A 24,174-nucleotide genomic window follows, 5' to 3' on the forward strand; every position below is an offset into this window, starting at 1 on the left:
TTAATCTTTACACCAGTGGTTCCCAACCTTTTTGATGCCCCGCACCCCTAAAGTCTGTTAATTTGATCTCGCACCCCTAACACTATATGCTATAATTATTTATTAATTAACTATCATTCCACTTCCTTATCTTTTACATGATTGAGTACTAATTAAATAAACTGTATTCTAAAAAAAAATAAAAAAGTTAATTACTAAGATTTTTTTTTCATAAAGTTTACACAAAAACAATGCTTCAGCCTATGACTTCATCATTTAGTTTTTAAGATTTGAAAAAGTACTAGAAGTGAGGAAAAAGCACTAGAAAATTAATAAATATTAGGCTTAAACTTAAAACTAAACTTGTTATACATTTTGTTATGAATATATGTACTTAAAAAATAAAAATCAGCTGTTCTAAGTTAAGCTTATGTAATCTTTTATTTTCAAAACTATAAGCAGCTAGGAGGTTTCAAAATAATTAAGGTTTGAGTTAAGATTTTAAAAAATTAAAAGGTGCTTAGTCTTAAGTTGTCAAAAGATATGTATAAAAGCAAATACAAAAAAAGTTTGTATGCTTACAATATAAATAGAAAAAAGTAGATTGAAAAAGGTAAACGGTTTAAGTTCAAAAAAGGAATGAATAGAAATAAAGTTGATGTATTGAAAACTTTTGCTGATTTATAAAAATTGGATTCACTAAAGCTAAAAACAAGTTTTATTAAATGGTTTAACACACAGAAATTGCTGAGAATTTTACAATTTACTGATGTTAAATCTTAAAGCACCACTTTCTGCACAACTAAGCTTAAAAAAAGATTACATTATAAATGTAATAGACTTAACAGCTAATAAAAAACCTGCTGAAGATACTAATTTTTATCTAAATATTTCAATTAAAATAGATGCTAGCTCATAAACTTTTTTAAACAATTAATGGCCAGTTAAGAAAATAAAATATTTAAAGAATAAATGATTAAAATTAAAGGTGTAAAACTCTAAGAAAGCTTTACTGAAATTTTAATTATAAACTAACAGCTATTAATAAAAATAGTAAAATGAATTTACTTCTAGAAAAGCGCTCTTGCTCTATGACGTATTAATAAAATTTATTTATTCAGAAAATTAGCGCCAACTTCTTTTTATAACAAATTGTACTTTTTAACTTTATAAACTTTATCAGAGAGTGAAAATCTCCTTCTTTATCATACAAAAATTAAAAGCCATCTCGCACCCCCTGGAATGCTGCCTCGCACCCCCAAGGGGTGCGAGCACCCCTGGTTGGGAACCCCTGCTTTACACTAACCCGTAATTTAAGTATAAGATAGAACAATCATCTGTTAGAGAGCAACGTCCCTGCAGGCTGGTCTTGGTCCGCCAAGCAGAAGTATTTGGCGTGCGGTACATTTTAGCTCGAAAACAAAATGTGCCAAAGACCAAAGCTGACCGTTTTCGTAACAAATATATTCTTTAAATGGCAAGTTGTTTTGACTTTTGTTTACATTAGTAGTACTTAAACATTATAGTTTTGTGTTTCAAGATTACAAAAAAAGTGATGTTAGTTTTTCAAAATAAGGCAGCCCGTTGAGACTGATTTTATAACATTTCTGGCCTGCAAATGGTTTTTCTGGTAAATCTTGCTCGTCTACTAAAGAATATTCCTACCCCTTGTTAAGATAATAAAAGAATGAAATGACTTATTTCTTAGTCTACTTTAACATTAGAAGTGTTTGACATTCAAAGTTAATTGGAACATTAATTTAAACAAAAGACCTGGAACTGGTACTTTTTTTTTCTTGATCATTAAAGTTTTTTTATCATGCAATCTTTTTTAGTAAAGATGGTTTTATGTTTTTATTTTACACTTCAGTTTCTAAAATATTATTATGTTCTACACAAACATTCAATATTGTTGTAATTTTGTACAAAGTTTAAAAATTAAGTATAAGGTTGTTAGACAAAAATTTTAGTGTGCGGTAATTCAAGTTTATTAGCTATTGATAAATAATAATTCAAATGTTAAACTAATAATTGTTAAAAACTTAAATCATTATAAGCTACTTACTTCAATCACAAATATATTTCAAAACCAAATTTCTGTGAATGTATAAAGCTAAAGAACTTAGTATTAAGAGCATATTTTTTATTTATTTTGTAGTCTATTAAATACTTTTGTACTAGTTTTAACTTATTAAAGTTTAAACATATATAGTAATACAAGTAATATTTTAGCAAAAAGGTTAATACAGTTTAAAGTTAATTAAATTTTCGTTCACTAAGTTTTGTTACTTGCGTCTTTACTAAATTTGGTGTAACAAGAACAAGAAATAACACAAACTTCCGCAAATAAGTAAGGAAAATCTAATATAATTAGCAGAAAACTTTAAATTTATAGTTTAAAAAGTTTTAAGTTAATTATATTTGGGTTTTCCTTACTTATTACCTTAAGTTAAGCGATTATGACTTAACTAGAGATATCAAAGTACGGTTACATTTAAAAACCTTATCCATTTTGAAATTTAAAAAAAAATACTTTTTGACAAAATTCTATGAAGCAATTACGATAGGGAGGTAACCAATTTTCATCAATAAAAAAAAACTGATTTAAGATAAATTAGCAAATATTTTTTTCAAAGAAATCCTGCTTCAAAAGCTTACTTATAAACTAGCTAAAACTAATACTGAAATTAAGTAAAGGAATGTTAAAATGTAAGAAAATAGCTTTAAAAAAAAAAGTAGAACGTTTTTTAATGACAAAAACCGTACTTTTAACACTTTAAGAATCTCTCCTTTTTTAAAGGCCTTACCGAAACTTTGATTAAAAGCAATCGACAAACTTCGGCCCGCGGACCTCAAACTCAAAGTCACCGGCCCGCGAAGTACTTTTTAGCTAAAAATATACCTTTTTAAAAACAGTATTAAAAAAAAATTCCGATAAAATCTTGCATTTAGACTTTTAATTAAGTAGTTACTCATTGCTAGTGCTCTACTGTTGATTATTTATTGCATTTTTGGTTTTAAATATTATTCTTATATTGATTACTACAAAATTTTTGGATACTGCGGCCCGCGAGCGACTTTTTATAGAAAAATTGGCCAGCTTCTAATAAAAGTATGATAGATGGAAAGAGTAAAACATAAATAAAAAACATTAAGTCAGCTTTTGTTGAATTAGTTTAATATCAAGATAATTTGAAAGTTATTATTAATGAAATATAACTTATTAAGTATATATGAGAATCTAGTTTACTCAAAATAAATTACGTACCAAAATTATTGTATCCCTATACGATTTTTAGTGAAAATTTATTTAAAAACGTTTTCTCTGCTCTTTAAAAAACTAACTGTTTCCACAAAAAAAATCTTATATCTTTTTTAAAGAGTTTTTAACTTAAGATAAAAAAACTTGTGTTTAAATTTTATTTACCTTCTTTAATACTCAAATCAATTTTTTTTTAATTATACAAACAAAAAACAAAATGATATTGTTATCAAGTTATTAATATATTAAACAGAAATAAATAAGAACAAAAAAAGACAATATGAAACTAAAACTTTGTAACTATTTTCTTAAATTGATACACTTAATAAAACTTTCTAATACTTTTGCTTTTTCAATTAGTGAATGATGGAAAAACAAGGGTTTATGTTTTGTACCAAACTAATGTCGAATAAAAATGTGTTTTGGTGTAAAAATGTGGTTTAAAATCGTACATCTATATAACATATTAAGCTACTATTGAAACACTTATTCTACTTACGCTAAATATCTTTACTAAACCGTCAACAAAACTATTAAAAAATAATTTATTTTTCTATAGTTAACGTAAAATAATTTATTTTATTGAATCTAAAAGCTCTAAAGACTTTTTTTAATAATAAATACTTGAGAATAAAAGTTAAATTTGAAAATAGAACATTTTACTAAAACCACCGCAGAAAATTTTTGAAAGCACATAAGAAAATAGTTATAATAAATTGATTTATTACATCATAAGTTTCAATAGTATCTACTAAGTTGAACTGAAACACACTATAGGCTAAAAAATATTAATATTTGAGCCAAATTAAAAAGTTTTATAAACAACAAAACACGGCAAGATATTGCACTTATAAACTTATTAGCTCAATAACAGTTTTCAACTGAAAATTGTTTAAGGAACGCTTATTTAATAATTTTACAATAAATTAATAGTGAAATACTTTATTGAAAAAGCACTTGTATTGAAAAACATTTAAAATAAAAAAATCAAAAAAAGGACGTTGTACTTCAAAGAAAGTTATACTAAAAACTCTATTTTATTAAATTTACAATAAAACAATGTAAACTTATAAACATTAACTACTCTTGTATAAGTAAGTAATTTAGAAATACTTTTAAAAAGAAAAGTAAGAGAACCTTTCATAGATTATAAATGTTCTATCATTCCAAACCATATACTTTCTTCTCATTCTTTTTGTCTGGGCACCATTCGAATCGCAGAATAAAAAATTCTTTAAGCGAAAAAAACAACAAAAAGAACGAAAAATGCGATTAAAATTCCAAATATTTTTATCATCAACCACCTGAAAAATAACTTAAATTTAATGACTAAATAAAAAATATTTTTTTTAAACAAAACATGATATCTACTCATTTTAGCAAAAAATATTAATAATATCTGAATAACGAAAAAGTTTATTATAATTTTTTAGGAAGCACCATTAAGTTTCTAATTGATTTTGTAAAAACATTTTTATTTAGAAATATCTTCTAGTTTCGAATTGTTAATAAAACTGCTTTTACAAATTTAAAATCAATTTATTTATCGTGGTTTTCAGTAGTCTTTAGTCAATTAGTCTCAGATTTTCTTTTCTTTTTGTCATATCGTTTAACTGGTTGTTTTATTACTAAAGATTTAAATTTTCAAATGATAAAAAAAATTGTGTGTAATAGCTCGTAATGAAATTTTACAAAAATGTGGTGTACGACTAGATAACAGAAAGGTTCCTTTGTACACCAGGTACTTAGACCAAACTTTTTGAGCGCTTTTTTTATCGTTCAATAAACAATAATAGTCCACGACTTAAAAATATTTAAAAATCATTATGTTTTGAAACTTTAAAACAATATTTATCAAAACAGACCTATTTGATGATATTGACTGAAAATACTGAAGAATTTCACCGTGTGCAAGTTCTACGTTAAGTTCGCTTGCTTCTACATTTGCATCAATCCTGTGATCACATTTTAACATTTTCAATTTATATTTAGTTATAATATGTTATGTACACAAAAAACAAAATAAAACTATGAGTACAAACCTATTACACTAAAAGCTTAATAACAAAGAAAAGGATAAAAATTACTGCAAACAAATTGAATCAGAAATGTTAGACGAGTTTAATGTCAGTTATCAGCTGATTTCAACAAAAAAAAAATTACCGCGTAACCATTTCCTCTTGCTCCTGAACCATGGTGCTGAGCGAAGACATGATGTTACCGAGATCGACGATTGTGCTTTCTATGTCCTGCATCGTATTTGCTCGCTCGCTTATGTAGCTGTCCTGCATTTCAACCAGCTCCAATTCCTGATTCCTGTACATCGGCTGCTGTTCGTCGATTGAAATGGCGAAACTTCCGTTAGCTGAGCCGCCGTTGTGGTAAGCTTGAGGCGAGTTCATGGCCCTCTGCTCGTCTTTCTCGAGCAGTGAGCTTCCTGCAACAGTAAAAACAAAATAATGATCTAGTAAAACTACCAAACAACTATATAGTAGGACTTCCACTCTCTGAGGCACAAATCCAGCCTGAGTGATCAAAATTTACGAACTTGAAAAGTTCAAACTAGCCTGAGTTTTTTTTCAAGCAGTGAGCTTCCTACGAAAAATAGACTTACCATAGAAAAATTCAACGAATTCTCCGAACAACAAAATCACAAAGTTTAAAGTGGACTGGATGTGTGGTAATATTGTTATAAGGAAAAGTTACAAATTTTAACTGACCTCTTGGCACGTGATTTGAAAGCGTTGGAGCGTGACTGAATTCGTCTTTTCTCTTCTTCTGCTTCAGCATGTTCTCCCGTCTCACTTCCAACGCCGACTTGAACGTTTCTGACATTCCCGACAGTTTTGACTGTAAAATTTATAATTTTAAAAGATCAAATATATGTTGACATAAATATAAACTTAAGTATATTGTTTATAAGTATTTATATACTCAATAGGAACAGCTTATAAGTTACGACTTATATATTCAAAGACCATCAGAAATGGAAAACAATTATATAATAATTATTTACACAATAGAGATAAATTGCATTGAAAATTAATAACATTGAAAATGGTTTACATTGTTTACTTAAAAATGAAATTTCTCATTAACATCCTATATACTTTGGTTAGAAAACAATGAACTTATTTTACTGTACTCTGTAAATATTATTATAAGAGTTACGTCTGGAATAATGATGTAATTGAATAAATAGATACAAAGTTTGAAATTAAAGTCCAATAATACTTTGTACCAACTATAACTTATTTTCTGAAACTTGCTGTACAAAACAAATACAGGATCATGAGACTAACTGGTAAAAGTAAATAAAATAAATAAATTTTCTTAAAAAATATTCAACTTCAGGAAAATTAGTGATTTAGTAAGTGATATGATATAGAAAAAAATAGCAAGTTTTAATAAATATACCGCAGGTACAATAATACTTGAAACGTGAATCTAAGGTACTATAACACAACACTTAATAGTTTTATTGAATAACAAATAAACATTGAATAACCCTTTGTAAACATTTTATCAGAATAAAAAATATCTAAAATCATATGTTTGAAGTAAAATGTAGGAGCTACTAATTATTTTTTAATTGGTTTAGACTCAAATATGAGAGTAAGAAATTGTACACTTTCAAAAAATAAACAAAATTTATTTAGAAATTACAATCAAAAAAAAGTTTAAGTTTTCTTGTATAAACCTTAAGAAAAATTTATCTTTTCGAGTTTAATTTATTTCTTTAAATATCAAAACTTATCTTTATTTTAGTTTTTAAGCTTTTAAGCTTAAGGAAAACAATAAATTTTCAAATTTATACTGTCAAACTGAAATTTATAACAAAAAGTTATAAAAACAATATTTTTTTATAAATGGAACTTTTTCTGTGATATAGTATAAGAATATCTGATTTTAAAAAATGGAATGGTAATTTCTATAAAAACACGTGCAAAAATAAACAAATTCTGCTATTTAGAATAAAGATGTAAAAATGAAGCTTTAGTAAGTTTTACAAGCGTTGAAAGCATTGCAAATTTTATTTTTGTTAGACAACTAATTCCGTGAAAGTGTTTAATTATGGAATCGTTTTTTAAACACTAAACAAATTATTCTTTATTTTAGTTAAAATGTATAATATAACACATGAGAAACAATGAGTTTGTATAGTTCACTTAAAGTACACCCACCTTAGGCTTAATTTAAAAAAAAGCTATCGATAAAGTGTTATAATTTATAAGATTTTTAGTTAAAATAAATATTTTAAATAGTTATTTTTGATAGAATGTTTTTTTTATGTCGTTGTATTTTTTACAAATCTTAGTAGGTCATAAGGTAGTAAAATTCTACAACCGACTCGTAAAAGACTAAATTTAAGAAAACATTTAGAAAATATACGACTTATTTTCTATGCTTAGTTTTTATACTTGGTTATACACTTTTCAATGCTTTATAGAGCAGAGACTTGCATTTTTATAAATAACAACATAAAAAACATCGTAAAAACAGTGTTTGTTTTTGTTTATGATTATAAAAGTCTCTGCTCTGTATAAAATTGAGATGTACATTTCGTCGTATAATAAATACTATATACATTTTTGTTAAACAAATTTTAATTCCTAATTTTCATTGAACAATAACTTAGCCGAATGACCAAATACAGTAATGTAGCAAACACGCACCTTAAGGTTTTTGACAATTGAGTTTGTGTGTTTTTGAGCATCTTTTCCTTGTTGATTGTTCCCGCGGCGTTGTTCAAGATTTATGAGATTTCTTTGCAAGGAAGAAATATCTTGCTTTATTATATAAGTGAGTTCTTGTATTTCAACAGGCTTGTCATCAAACAGTGATCGCTTTTTGCATACTGTAAAATAACTTATTGTTCTTTTCGTGATAAAACTATCAAAAAGTAGAGGTAATATACCACTTACTTAATCAGTTAAAATATATATTTATATATATACAAAAACAGAAAAAAATATTTTTTTAACTAAAGATTTTTTAAAGTTTACACTTTTTTGTCAGTTTTAAACTCTACAAAATATGATAGTACCAAATATGTTAAAAATAAGCGTAATTCAGTTTAAGAAAATATTATATTTTCAAGAAAAGTTTTGAATCAATAGTAGCTTATCAAACAAAAACAAAAGATCTCAAACATATATATAGTCTTACATCATTTTATGTATTTTTCCTTTTTTTAATATTAGATGAAATTGTCTTTATTTTTAAAACAAATAAAAAGTATCTAAACACTTACAAATTGTTAGCTTTTCAAGTTTTTTAAACGTTTGCTGTAAATCTGATGAAACTCTCCTGTTAAAATTTTTTTCTTAGGTATTAAAAAACAGAATGCTGGAAAAAACCTAAGAAAACACAGTCTAAACAAAATTGAAAACTATTTTTTTACAATTATAGATACTTATTACTATTTGCATTTTTATAGCTAATAAAAAAAATAAATTTATCAATTAAAAAAAACTTTTTTTTTTGACTTAAAAATCAATTATAAAACAATAAATTAATCACTTTAGGTTAACAAAAACGTAATAAATGAGAAATATTAAAAAATTGTAAGTTTCTATTATTTATAAGTTCTAAAATAGCTTTTAAATTATAAAAATAACAGTGTATTTTTCAGTATAAGCACTTTATAGTGCAAAACAAGTTAAGGGAACTTCTTTTTAAAGATTATCAGTGCTATATGTTATTGATTTATGAGTTCAACTATTTTTTTAATACTATTAAGATGCATCATACTGAAAATTACGTTTCAGATAACTTTATAAACTTTAATTTTTATAAAATATTTTCATTGAAATGACCAATAAATATAATATACAATCATAGCTTACTTGGCAAGATTAGAAAACTCTGTTCTGTTTTTTAGAGCATTATTTTGTGGTTGATTAACTTTTCCGTTCTTCTAAAATATAAAATAAAATGTTTATTATTACAAGTACCAAAATTTATAACAATTGTAGTTTAAACTAAATTTGTTAAAAATTAAAACTTAATTTAGTGTAAAGTAATAAATAAAATACATTTAACTAAAAATAGAGCATATTAGAACACTTAAGAAATAAACTTATACATCAAAAACTATACTTTTTTTTATATGTTTGAAGTTAATATCTTGTAAAAGATATTAAATAAAAAGTTATTAAAAGTTCACGGTACTAAATTTTTTATTAATGAGGGCTTGTAATTAAATTCTTACTCTGATACTTACTGTGCATATCACTTATATACAGTAACACAGATTAATTTAAAACTTTACAAAGATTCAACTAAATTTTTTAAGAAATTCAAATATAATTGTAAATAATACAAATATTAAATTTCATATTACTGTTTTTAATATTTTTAAGTTTGTACTACATTAACTTATAAATTTACGATAAATAATATATTTTTTTAATTTTAACTTCTTCTTATTTGAAGCTGTAATGAAAGAAATTTAAAAGTTTTAATTATACCAGTTAAAAGCTATATTAAAAAATGTACTAAAACACTTTCAAAAGATGTAATTACATACAAACTTAGACAACTTTTTATCAGATCAGTTTGTAACAACTCACATATTTAGAGCTTGACTTAGAAGACTTAAGTATTGCAGCAAATTCTGCAGTTCTATCTCTACTTGCATTCGCCATTATTTCAGGTTCTTCGGTATTTTCTATACTTTCAGAATCTGATTCTTGTTGATTTTGTGTCCAACCTTAAATAAAAAAAGTTGACTGTATAATTTAATTTACATGAAACTCAGTTTATAACTAAACGAAACAAAATTTATTTCTATATGACATATAATAAAAATAATTGACCTTAAAAGACTTTCAAAACTTACTAGCTAATGTTCAAAATTAATAGTTTATGCTAACGTTTTACAAAATTACTTTCTAAACTACATAGTACTTTATAAAAAAAAACTTTTTTTTTATGCAATTGTTTTAAAATAATTATCACATATAATTTCTATTTTTATTAGTTTTTTTTTAAAGGACTTAACAATGTCAAGGAAGGTATTACACAATTTATGCAGAGGTCTATGTAAAACTGGTACTGCTATATAAAGGCTAACTTTTTACATTAAAAAAAGTGTAGCCAAAAAGTTTGGAGAACCTTGAATTATGAATACAATAAAGGTTAATTGAAAATAATATGAACAGTTTTGCTTAAAATATTAGCACTTTTGATAAAAAATTAACATAAGATAAACTTAAAAATAAAAACTCATTAACAGTTAATTTACTATAACCAAATATTGCCTTTTAAGGAAATGTGTAAAAATATCATTCATGTAATATAAAATTATATTTAGTTCTAAACAATCAACAATTAAAAACAGTAAAAAGCTTTAATTAACTTTTTATGTGATAAGTTGTCAGTAAGAACATAATCATGTTTTTTAAGGTATTTAAATGATTAATGCAAGTTCAACGCAATTGGCTGTCAAAAGCTTATCTAATTAATTTAAAAATACTTAAAGACAATAAAAATGTAGTTTGTAATTTCTCAAAATGAATCAGTTCTGATTATAAAATCATTTTGTTATATCATACAAACTGTAAACAATTTTTTAATATATTTAAATATTTAAGTTAAGTTAGTTCTGTTAAGCTAAACAAGTAGTATTAAGAATAAAACAGTTGTTTTGATTTTTACTTTTTTTTAAATTAAACAGACTTGGAAAGGTAAAATTAATTATGCTCAAACATAACTATCATTTATTTCAGCTATAAAAAACTTTAACAAGTAAAAATCAATATATCAATATTAAAATAAATGAAGGTAAAAAGTATTATGCAATTTTAGAGAAGCACACAGCTTTTAATATTTTCTTGTAAACCAAAATAAAACTGTTTTTTCAATTACAAAGATCAATTTAGTTTTACATTATAAAAGTAACTTCTGTGCTATCTGCACTAAGTACAACTTTAAGGCCAGAAAAAAACTAAACATTCTTTTATAATTTGGTTATATTTTGCAAACATTTAAGAAAGCTTTAAGGTGCTTTTCTCCATTTAAAAAAAGTTTTCATGACTTTTATAAAATTTTATCTGGTATAACTGGCCAAAGTTAAAAAGTTCCTTGGGTTTTCTAGATAGGAACAAACTAAAGCAAAACATACATATGTATATATATTTTCTTTTGTTGTTTAGCAATTTTTTTCAGTTTTTTTTAAACTTATAAATTTTAATCTACATTTATTGTTTAAGTATCTTTTATATATATAGATTTGAATAATATATTTTTCTAATTTTTTAAGCACATTTAAAAAATTTATCTACACAAACTATTTTAAATAATGTAATGTACGCATCGTAAAAATTAAGGTCCTAAGCTTAAAAACCTAGTAGATAGACTTTTAATGAGTTATTGAAGTTTAAAAAAATCAAAAATTTTTCTTACAAACATTTCTTTAGAATCATTTTATAAAACTGATTACATTTAAAAAACAAGTTATGTTTTTGTATAAAACAAAATGCATCAGTTTATACTATAAGCTTTTAAATATTAACTAACTATAACTTTAATTAAAATTATCGTGAACTCATCCCCCTCTGGCCTTAACAACTTAAAAAAGAAATATGATATAATAAAAAGTAAAACTTCCTTACCAGCTGTAGCTTGTTTATGTCCAAATCGATTTCTAGTAGTACTTAAAGACATTAGAATAAAATCATTAATCTAATTGTAAAACATCTAAAAGTTGTTAATGTAAATATAAAGTTTAAATAAAATATTCTATTTTTAATTTCTATTTATTACAATTTAAAATTGTTTATTGCATATTTTAAAGTTCACTATCAGAAACTTATCATCTATACACAAGTTAACTTCTTGTAAGTAGTAGTTAACGAACAATGAAATGTTTTATTGAGACTAATCTTTGTGTTTGTTTACAAATTAATTCTATAAATTTTAGCATTTCATAACTAGGCCTTGGAGATCAAATAAACCTTGAAATTAAGCTAACTAAGCTTAGCTGCAAAATAAATTAAAATTATTTTTTAAACATTTTTACATTATTATAAAAGAATATTTTGTTGATTATTTTATATATAAGTCACTTAACTTCAAAATACAAAGTTTTAAAATGGTACATATGTTTCATGCAATGTGAAATTGATACTTACAAGTTAAATAAAACCAAAAAAACTTTGAGATATAATTTTAAATATTATGCAGGAACAGAACTATAACAAAGTATTTTTATTTTAGTTTTGTGTTATTTTATATATCAAATGTAAATCCAACTCAAATGGCTGAAGATTACTTTGCAGGAAACATATGTACTATATTTTAACTTTGTATTTTGAAGTTATAATATACAAGATAAGAACTATTATGCTACAATAATTTTTTGAATGTTTAGGAAAAAGTTTTTTTGAAACAATTTTTTATAGCCTAGTTTATCAGTCAATTTACTAAATATATAAAAGATAAAACATAACTAGGGAGACAATTGTATGAAAAACTGTTGTGCTTTATATATACTAGCACTTCAGATACTTGTGGAGAGCTTCTCTATTTTTAAATTTATTTAGCAAATAGATGGTGTATATATATATATTTATTTATTTATACAAATAATTTAGTATTTTTTTAATTGTTGGAAATGTTTTCATGTACAAAATTTTTAAAGAGAAAATTAGAGCTAGAACTTTTGTTTGAGGAAATTTATTTGAACACAATTTGGCTTTAAAAATAATCATTAATTAGTTTTAAAATAAAAATAATGTGAGTTAATTGCAATTTTTTTTTAATTAAATTTTTGTTTGTTTTTTATACAATTTCTTTTCAAATATATTTAATTTGTGTATAAAGCTATATTCTTAAACAAAGTATTTATTTTTTTTAATTTATAACATAGTTGTTTTCAGAGTTGACATTTGTTAGGACAAAAAAGCCAGTATAAGCTACATCAAGCTAGCATAAGTTGACATGAGATCATTGAGAAAAAAACGGGTTACAAAAACAGAGAAAAAAAATACTTCTTCTAAAAAGCATAAAAACCAAAAAATATAAAAGCAATTTCAAATATTAAAATGATTAAGTCTTAATGAATGGCAACCTTGATTGTTGTTGAACATTAAATTGTGCCACCAAGTGTTTATGTTAATTTTGTTTACCTTAATCCAACTTATGTACTAGTTTTTAAAAGGGACAGGTGAAGTAACACATGATGAATGTTAACTTAGTTTAATTCAACATGTTAATTTAATTTGACAAGTTCAAGAGTTGGCATCAGTTAAAGTTTATAGTCTTAACTTCTTATAAAATTCTCTTGTAGGATTGGTTGTTAAAAAAATATTTATCATGCATCAATAAATAAGAAAAAATCTGTATAATATTTTTTTTTACTTTTTAATGGTATTTTTTTTTAAGTTTTATTAAGTTTTTAGTTCTTTTAATTTAGTTATGTTCCTCCTGATTAATAATAAGCTTAAAATTGATATCAATTGATTAAGGCCATAGGGGGGTAGAAGCCATTTTTTGACCAAAAATAACATATAGACTTATACTATAGTAAATTTCATAATCTTTTAGATGTTTTTTTTAGACTTTGAAAATATTAAGTAACTTTTTTTTTTATGACCAGTTATATAAAGGGTTTTCTTTATAAAGGGTATATAAAGGGTAACTTTAAAGTCGTTTTTCTCGAGTTTTTAAAAACGGGCTTTAAAATCTATCTTCTCCTTCATTTTTCAAGCAATCTTCTTCAAATTTTCAGGAAATGTTCCTTACATTATGAGAAAAAAACGTTATTTGTGAATTATAATAATTTTAAAAAATGAAAATTTTATGACAAAAAAAATGTATTTTTACTTAAAATTTTTTAAAGTCACAAATAACGTTTTTTTGTTATTGTATAAAGAATAGACTGTGAAAGTTTGAAGAAGATTGCTTAAAAAATGAAGGAGGAGATAGTTTTTGAATGCATTAGTCTTTTTTCGCCATTTTAGTTTTTCCTTCCCCATAAGGAACCTGTTATGCGGCCCGACTTTGGCCGGTCATATCTCAAAAACTAATTCGAATTTTTAAAAACGGTAAAAAGCGCAACTTGAAGCTTAGTAAAAACTCTATAAAATAAGATCAACTTGTAAAAAACATGGCCTACCCCCCCCCCCCTATGGCCTTAAACAATTACTGAATTATGTCTAACTTTGTCACTTTCTTACTTCTTGTTTTCTCTTGCTATATATGTGTCCTTCAATTTTGTTTATTATCACTTTTAAGCTCTGATGAGTTTTGTTTAGGTGAAACAGTGTTAGCTTAGTTACATAGTGTTGAAAAATTTGTATTTCTTCATGTATCAGTTAATTGAAATTCTGAATTTGACTAGCTAGCTTCAGTTTACCAACTACTGACTTGGTTACTCTGTAAAAATTTTACAAGGTTGCCAAACATTTTTCAAAAAATTTCTCCAAGCTTATTAAATTTCTTCCAGGTTTTTTAAAGAACAATTTTTTTTGAATATTTAATTTAAAAAAATACTAACATTAAACTTGTCCTGAACAAGACATTAAACAGTATTAGTAGTGTATGATTCAATAACCAAAAAGTTTTTCATACACCAGATTCTTGAACCAAACTTTTTGAGTGCTGTCTAAGTAAAATACTGTCTAAAAAAGTATAACAACATTGATAAGAAACTGTAAAGCTACTTTAAATATGTTTTTTATCAATAAAAAAATAAAATTACAAACAAATTTTATCTATATGACATATTTTTTGTACCTAATCAAAGTTTTATTACCTTACATGTAAACATCTCAGGTTAAATTTTAAGTATGAAACTCCAGGTTTTTCCAGGATTTAAGGTTTAAAGTAACCCCATTTTTATTGATGCACAGGATTGATTGAGAAGCTTATTTTATTTTTGGCATATTTTAGTTGAGTTTAGTAGAATAAGAATAAAGTTAGCTTAAGAGCAAAAGTCAGTTTTATAACTATTATAAGTATAATTTTTACCATTTTAATAGTTTGTAAAAAGTAAGTTGACTATAAATTCTATATTGTAGTTTTTGTTTAGTTAAGATATTATATAAATTAACTTATTGAAAGTGTTTAAACTTATGAAAAAAAATTTATGTCTTTTAAAGACATACTAACATTTTATTAATTCAATTAAAAACTAAACTCAGTAAAAGTTTTATCAGTATTGCCAAATTATGAGTAGATGTGTATTTGTTTATAGTGAATGTGCATAAAACTACAAAATAAATATAAAAACCAGTAGTTTTTTTTATGTAGTTTTAATTTAGTATATACTTTATCATAGTTTATTGAACAACAAAAAAAAGACGCTCAAAATATTTGGTCCCAGGACCTGGTGCACAAAGAACCTTTCGGTTATCAAGTCGCACACCACGGATACCTTTTAACGTCTTGTCCAGGACTTATATATAGTATAGTATATAGTAAATGTACTGTCAAAGCAAGTCTGAAATCTTTTAAATCAAGTCAGAAGGTATTTAATATAGTTTTTGGTAAAATACAATATATCAACTACAACTCAAATATTTTACCAAAAAGTAATGTATAAAGTTCAATTTTGGTTAGATTTAAGTATTTTACCAAGAAGTAATGTATAAAGTTCAATTTTGGGTAGATTTAAATTTATTATTTAGTTTATATTGCTTTTTTTTAAGCTTGTAAACAAAAGCATGTATTATCACTTACTCGTCATCATACTTTTCTGGCTAAAATTACCTTAGCTGTTACAGATTTAAACTAATATTTGTTTAAACTTTCTAATGAAAACTCTAAAAAAATAAGTAATAGTTTTTTTTTTACAATGTCTCAAGTTTCGATTTTACTATTAAAAAATTAAACTAAATGTTTTAAAAATTATAAATACAATAGTTTACAAACAAAGCTTTTATTTAGGTAATTGAGAGTTTAAGATGCTTATATTAAAAAAAAAAATTGGTACTAGGACCTGGTGCACGAAGAACCTTTTGGTTATCGAGTTGCACACCACGAATACCTTTTAACGTCTTGCCCAGGACAATTTATAATAAACTAGTTCTAAGCGAGGGTTTTTTAAAAAACTTTGTTTTTTATTATTGGAACGTCAAACTGTCAACAAAAATTTATAAACAAAACTACATAAATAAAGAGAAATTTTCAAGAAAACATAAAATACAAGGCTTTGCATTTTTTTTTTTTACAAATAGAACATATGAAACAATTTAGTATAATAAAACATTTTTAGACATATAAAAGTCATTTTATAATTGATACAATTTACATCATACTTATTAAGTATGTCCTGGAAATGACGTTAAAAGGTATCCGAGTGGTGTGTGACTCGATAACTGAAAGGTTTTTTCGCGCACCAGGTACCAGGATCGAATATTTTAAGCGTACATTTTGTCGTTTAATAACAATATGAGGAAAACTTTGCTAAAAATGTTGCTATTAAAGTTATAAAAACTATTGATAAATATAGCGCTAAAACAGAATTATAATTAAATACTCAAAAAATAATTTTTAAATTTAGGTATAAAAAATTGAGAAACAAAATATGAAAAGTAAAAAAGTTGTCAACTACCAAGTTATTATTTTTAGTTATAAAAAAAATTACAGCATACCTGCTTACTCACTATTTTAGTTAAAAGCCATTTTGGTTTATAGTGTATATTCTGACTTTTTATTTCAATGTTTGAACTATTTTACGGGTATCACTCTGAATTAGTAGTGTCAGTCATAACAACAAATTAGTTAATAGGTTTTGTTTTAAATTATTATTTGTTGTTAATAAAAAAAATCATAATCAATATAGTTTTTAATGTTTTCTAGTATCTTAGACTAATTCTTTTTTAATGTAAAAACTATTAGCTTTTAAATAACTACTTGGAACCCTGCATATATTGTGCAATGCCTACCTTGACATTATTTGAGAAAAAGGCTTAATAATAGTAAAACTGATGATGATTATTTTAAAATAACTAACTTTAATGATTAAAATAGTATTGTATAAAAAAGAATATTTAAAAAAATATATGAAATAACTGTATTTATAAATATTAATTAAATACTTGAATATAATTTTGAAGATTGGCTAGGATTTTTTTAAATATCCGATATATATTTTTTTTTTAATATTGAATAGAAAAAAAATTTTTAGGCCATCATTTTAGTTAATTAATAATTACAGGGTTGCCAATAAATTAGAAACTTGTCAGTTTAGGTATAAAACCTAAAATACCTGGAGTAAAAAAATGTAAAGTAATAGAATTTCAACAAGATACCAAAAATCTATCATATATAAAAAATATTATTAATTTTTAAAGTAAGCATCTAAAGTAGCTTTAAAGTATCTTTTCAATGTTCTTCTACTCTTAAGACAGTATTTTACCTTAAAATAAGATTCATACTCAAAGTTTACCATTAAATTTTTTTTTTATAACATCTAGAAATTTTTTTTAAACCTTTGGTAGTCCTATAATTAAGGTATGTGTAAATCAAAACATACTAAATTTAGTTTAGATTTTATAAGCTTGGAAAATAAAACAAAAATACCAGTTTTTGGAAGAATGGGAAACTTTAAAGCACCTGAAGTTATGGCGATAGCAAGTAGAGACAGAACTAAAGAATTTGCTGCAATACTTAAGTCTACTAAATATGTAAGTTGTATAATGTATAGTAAATAAACAAATATGATAAAAAACTAAAACTTTAAATTCATATGTTATAACATCTTCAAAAAACATATATATTTAATTTAAGTTTATAACTTTTAAATGCTGTAGTTATAACTAGAAATTTTATTTTTCTCAGATTTAAATTAAAAAAAAAATTTTAGAAGTATAGTATGCAGTTACACATTTTTACTACATACAACTAAAATTATACTTCTTGAAAACATTTGCTGATTTTTCTTGTAAGATATGAGATTTGTTTTTTTTAATTAGTTTAAATACAAATATACAAGGTAAGAGTTGCAGCAAGAACTTTGTTAAATCACACATTGAATAAAAATTAAGCACAGTATACTTTTGATGACTTTTGATTTTTAAAAATTGATAGAATTATTCGTACAATACATTTTTAAATTAAATCTATCTATACAAATGATAAATGTGTTATCTATGTGTTAAAGTTTTGTTTTTGTCAGTTCTAAAATTATCTGCTCAGTTTTTTTTTATAGTTTCTTTCTTAATTTTAGACTAAATAAATATTCTGAACAGAAGTATTTTTACTTACAAAAAATATCTTGCTATAGTTCTTGTAGAAATAAACTTTTTATGTTATCTAATAATAGGTAAATGGAAGAGTAAATCAGCCTCAAATTAAAGCTTTAAAAAATAGAACAGAGTTTTCTATAATTGCAAAGTAAGTTATGATGTTAAATGTTGTATTTAATTTTTAACTGTCTAAATTTGTTTCAGATATTATAACAACAATACTTAATTTTAAAAAAAGTTATAAGAAGTGAAAACTTTTAAGTAAAATCATCCTAATTTATTTTCAATAGTTGAACTCATGAATCTATATCGTATAAATACCATTATCTTCACAGTGTGCACTTGTACTCACTAGTGTGAATAAAAACTATTTTAGTGTCTACTGAAAGTTCATTAAAAGAAAAAAAAAAATTTTTAATTGTTTTTGTTTATTGTAAAACCTAATTTGTAAACAAATTAACAGTTTTAAAAAGTTATTTACATATAAGGACACTCAAAACATAAATCATTTATGTTTTTTTAATGATTTTTAGTATGTTTTATAGTCCAGTGTGTACACAGTTTGTTTTCCTATAATAGTTTTTCGTGCATTTTAAAATATTGAAGACCAACCACTAGTATATAGCACAAAAAAATTTATGTTGAGAAAACTTAACTTGTTTGCACTTAAAAGTGCTTAACTGTAAAATACATTTTTATTTTGATTTTAAAAAGCTTGTAGTACAGTTATAAACAATTTAAAATTTACAAAGTCTTTTTTTTTGTTTTATTAATTACGATTAAGTTTTTTGGTCCTTTGTGAATTTTCTGAAAAAATAAATCGTTTTTCAAAAAAAAAACTTTTGTTTCACGATTGAACGACAATTTCTTACTAATAATAAGTATGAATATTTATAAAGAAACATTCAAAAAAAAAGCTACTTTAATTAAGTATCTAGTAAAACTTCCATCACAATTGCGTTATTTTTCTGAGAAACTGATTTTAAACAGGAGAGTATCAGCAGATCTACTGCAAACATCCAAAAAACTTGAGAAACTAGAAATTTGTAAGTTTTGCTGTTTTTATTTATCTATTTTAAACAGTTACTACTTGTACCAACTATGACAAAATATTGAAAAGTTGAAAACGGTAAAAATGCACTACTAATGAAATTATGCAAGCGTATATATAGATTTAGAATTTTTTTAAATAACTTTAACTTTTACATACGACAACTAATTTACTTCAAAAAAATGAAAATATTTATTTAATAACACTGTAATTGAAAAGTTTTAACACCTTAATAAAGTTGGACTGTTTTTAGAACCATTAGATTTAAGCTGTAGTTTAAAAAATGGTTTTATACTTTTGTTTTTATTTTAAGTGTAAATAATTTTTTTTTAATAAAGCTTTATAGTTTGATTTAACAATAAGTACTTATGTTTGAAAAATAAACAAAGTTGAAAAAACAAAAAAAAAACTATATTATTTTATAAACAAAATTACGCTCATTTGTTATATATTTTAACTATCAAAAAAAAAATGTTTAATTTAAAACTGACAAAAATTAAAACTTTCAAAGATCTTAACACTTAAAAAGAGTATTTAGCTTTTTCAGTTGGTTTAAAAAAAATATTTAAATTTTTTTATTAGATTTTAGATAATAATTTTTTTTCGCCATTTAGGGCTTTTCGGTTATAACTAGCGCTACATGGCAAAACATTATTTTTCTTTAAAATCTGTTAAATATATTTCTAGAGTTTCTCTCGTTATATCTGTATAAGTAAACTTAATCATCATTAGTTTTAGAACTTAAAATACTATATAATTCAAAATATAATAAAATTAGTTATGTATGATCTATACTTTCTAAAATCTTTAACTTTTTATACGTTTTACGCTCATGAAAACTATATTAAGCTATTTTACAGTGTGCAAAAACCAATCTTTGTTTGATGACAAACCTCTTGAAATAAAAGAACTCAGTTATATAGTAAAACAAGATATTTCTTCCTTACAAAGAAATCTATTAAAGCTGGAACAATGCCGTGAGAACAATCAACAAGGAAAAGATGCTCAAAAACACACAGACACAATTATAAAAAACCTAAAGGTGCGTGTTTGCTACATTATACTGAGTTTTTTGTTTAGCTCTGTTTTTTCATTATATTACACTTAACTAAAATACATTTATTATTACATTATATTACAATTAACTAAATTTAAAAATGTTGTACTTATTTTAATATTAAAGCATGAATTATAGTTATAATTAAAAACAAACAATGTTTTAATGAAAGTGTTTCTTTTAATATACGATTATGAAGTTTTTTGCCCATAAGGTATTTTAATTTAAATAACCAATTTTTAACACTAAATCAACAAAATTATATTTCGATCATATTATTCCTTTGAACTAATCTTTCACGAGTAAATTGTATGTTTTTAGTACCTCATAACTTACTAATATTAAAAAACTTATAATAATTTTAATTACCAGCCTCTTATAGGTTATTATTTAAAATGTTTAACCTAATTACTACATCTAATTGTTCCACTTTATTACATCTTTGTCTTAAATTTTAGCTTATTGTTTCTGCAGTCGATCATTTTTTAATGCTAAATAAACTTCAAAGCCTTTTTATTGTACAAGGAATTTTACAGCTGTATATATTTCTTACTAAAGTTTTTACTACTCCAGTTTTTTTAGCTTGGTACTCTAAACTAAATTTTAAAACTTAAGATTAAGGAAAACCGGCATGTTTAATTGATATGTTCAAAAAAATATTTCAAATTTTCTGAACTACATAAGTTTTCCTCACGTTTCAAAGCCAATATCAATAGAGAAAATGTATCTTTATTTTTATTAAATTCATTGAACTTAGCAGGGAATTAAGCTTACAAAAAAGTTTATGCAGGAAATATCTTAAAAATCATGTTTTGATATAAAGTTTTAAAAGAAGTTTAAGTGAAATATACAAATCAAAATATTTAAAAATTTGTTTTCGAAAATTTTTATTTAAAAATATAATTTAAGATGGGTCTATTTTTCGTTTATAAACTAAACTCTAGGTTATTTAAATATTTTCTTTGTACTATGAAACTATAAGGTAAAGTTATCAAGTAGCTGAAACTTAAGCTTTCAACTCCTTTTAAGTAATAGTAATTTAAACAAATTTATTAAATACATGCTATTTTTTGTCGACACCACATAGGTTTTAGAATTCTGTAAATTTAATGAAAAATATCAATGGTATTTTTTTTGATGAAACAATTATTCTTTAGTTTTAGGTATTAGTCTCACGTTTAGTGCAACAGTTTTCAAAAAATAGTTGTATACTTGAGTACAGAGTGATATTGGACTTTAATTTCAAACTTTGTATTTATTTATTCAATTACATCATAATTCTCAACGTAACTCTTGTAATAATATTTACCATGTACAGTAAAACAACTTCATTGTTTTCAAAGCGAAGAATACATGATGTTTAGGAGAAAAGTATTTTTTTAAGTTAACAAAGCAAAGCCAAAAGATTTAAGTTTTTTTAATTAAGTTTGTCTCTAGTTTTTAAATCAAATACAGTTTTTTTTTAGTTTATACTTTTTGATCCTTTTTAAAGTTATAATTTGTATTTAATATTGTGTAATGAGAAATTATGAATGATACATTTAAGTAATACATAAGTGAGCATGTTTTAAAAACGTAAAAACAATTATACAGTCAAAACTGTCGGGAATGTCAAAAACATTCAAGTCGGCGTTGGAAGTGAGACGGGAGAACATGCTGAAGCAGAAGAAGAGAAAAGACGAATTCAGTCACGCTCCAACGCTTTCCAATCACGTGCAAAGAGGTTTGTTGAACTTCCTAACTTATTATAGAGTAACCATACACTCAGGCTAGTTTCAACTTTGTGATTTTGTTGTTTATCAATTTCTTATATCTTCGCTTTTTAAGTTTATTTGATGTAGGAAGCTCATTTCTTGAAAAGGACGAGAAAAGGGCCATGCATTACCATAACGGCGGCTCAGCTAACGGAACTTTCGCCATTTCAATTGACGAACAGCAGCCGATGTACAGAAATCAGGAATTGGAGCTGGTTGAAATGCAGGACAGCTACATAAGCGAGCGAGCAAATACGATGCAGGACATAGAAAGCACCATCGTCGATCTCAGTAACATTATGTCTTCGCTCAGCACCATGGTTCAGGAGCAAGAGGAACGAATTGCGCGGTAATTGTTTTAATAATTTTAATCGGCTGACAACTTACTTTCAATTTGTCTTGGATATCAGACACAGTTAAATATTCAGTAAAATTTATATTTTAAGTCAAACATTTTAAGCTGATGATATTGAGTTTTACGCGTAGTTTTATTTTTTTAAGTTGTTTTTCTTCATTATCAATATTATACTATAGGCTTAAAAAATAAAAAAAGTAACATCTGGTCACAGGATTGATGCTCATGTAGAAGAAAGCGAGATTAACATAATAGCTGCCCATGAAGAACTTTTGCAATACTTCAAGTCAATGTCATCAAATAGGTCTGCCTTTTATTTAAATTAAACATTTTATTGTTAATATTTATTTTTATTTTACAGATTTGATATGATTAGCTTTTTTATTAATGTAAACACTTATAAATTTGTAAAAACAAACAGTTATTGTTATTTAGAGACTAATTCTAAAAATGAATAAAGTTGTTGACGAATTTTGTAAATAAACAAATTATAAGCTCTATCTTGAATGCTATTTACAATTTAGTAGTACTACTATAAAAGTTTTGAGTTGACACTTTCATTATCTAAAAAATATAATTAATATTTCATTAAAATCAGTACAAACCTTTTATCTTTTTTCAAATTTTGTCTATAAAGTTAGAGTTTTTTTTTCAGGCGGTTGATGATAAAAGTATTCGGAACTTTAATCTCTTTCTTTTTTTTATTTGTTGTTTTTTTCGCTTAAAGAATTCAAAATTCATCGATTAAAATTGTGCCTTGACAAGAAAGAATGAGAAGAAAGTAAACGATTTGGAATGATGAAAATTTTTAATCTTTGAAAGGTTTCACTTACTTACTTTCAAAAAAATTTAGTTATTTTTAAAAGTAACATATTTATATAAAGTTAACAACAATTTATAATTTTTTCATAATTACAACAAGTAGACTTTTTACGCAATAAAAATAGCTATTGGTTATATGTTAATTTCTTTAAATTACAACTTTTTTTACTTAGTTGATTTTTGTTAAAAGTAGTCTTCAATTCTCTAAAAATACAAGTGTTTATTAATTAAACTGTTTTACTTTTTAAATTATTGTAAAACTGTTGGATTATCGAAAGTTCCGTAAACATTTTTCAGTTGAAAACTATTATTTAGCTAACAAGATTATAATTGCAATATCTTGCCGTGTTTTGTTGTTTTTAATTAGATTCTTCTAGCTTTGTTTATTCAGTGGGACTTAGTAATATTTATGACTAACAAAACTTATGATTTAATAAACTTTAATTACTTTAAACCACTTTCTAATTGCTAAAAATCTTTATGTAATAGTTTTATTAAAAAAAATTACATTGAATCTTTAGCTTAAAAAACCTTAAATGGTTTTAATCTCTTTAACTTTAATAGCTCACATAAGTTATACAAGTGTAAGTTTCATTTTATTTTGTTAAATTTTGTCGTCTTTTTAGTAAAATCATGTAGCGTAAATTAAATAAGTATTTTAATGCTACCTAGATAAGTTGTATCAATGTACGCTTTT

At 24.3% G+C, this 24,174-nt stretch overlaps 2 protein-coding genes across 2 annotated transcripts; one reads left to right on the forward strand and one right to left on the reverse strand.

Annotated features, from left to right (window-relative positions):
• Positions 1-3,573: 3,573 nt before the first annotated feature.
• On the reverse strand, positions 3,574-11,946 carry LOC145848413 (syntaxin-5-like). The gene is made up of 9 exons (XM_082953895.1): positions 11,860-11,946; positions 9,817-9,956; positions 9,091-9,161; positions 8,496-8,551; positions 7,918-8,099; positions 5,962-6,091; positions 5,405-5,678; positions 5,107-5,196; positions 3,574-4,545 (listed from the first exon to the last, which is right to left on the reverse strand). The coding sequence occupies exons 1-9, from the start codon at positions 11,909-11,911 to the stop codon at positions 4,476-4,478; spliced, it is 1,065 nt and encodes a 354-aa protein (XP_082810021.1). The 5' UTR covers positions 11,912-11,946; the 3' UTR covers positions 3,574-4,475.
• Positions 11,947-17,787: 5,841 nt separating this feature from the next.
• Positions 17,788-23,433, forward strand: LOC145836872 (syntaxin-5-like). The gene is made up of 8 exons (XM_082944648.1): positions 17,788-17,877; positions 18,516-18,586; positions 19,429-19,484; positions 20,350-20,531; positions 22,140-22,269; positions 22,388-22,649; positions 22,870-22,959; positions 23,311-23,433. Exons 1-8 carry the CDS (start codon positions 17,788-17,790, stop codon positions 23,378-23,380), a joined length of 951 nt encoding a protein of 316 aa, XP_082800774.1. The 3' UTR covers positions 23,381-23,433.
• Positions 23,434-24,174: the final 741 nt, after the last annotated feature.

The sequence above is a fragment of the Thalia democratica genome, chromosome 1 (assembly GCF_965202585.1).
Source record: "Thalia democratica chromosome 1, ktThaDemo2.hap1.1, whole genome shotgun sequence".
NCBI classification, from domain to species: domain Eukaryota; kingdom Metazoa; phylum Chordata; class Thaliacea; order Salpida; family Salpidae; genus Thalia; species Thalia democratica.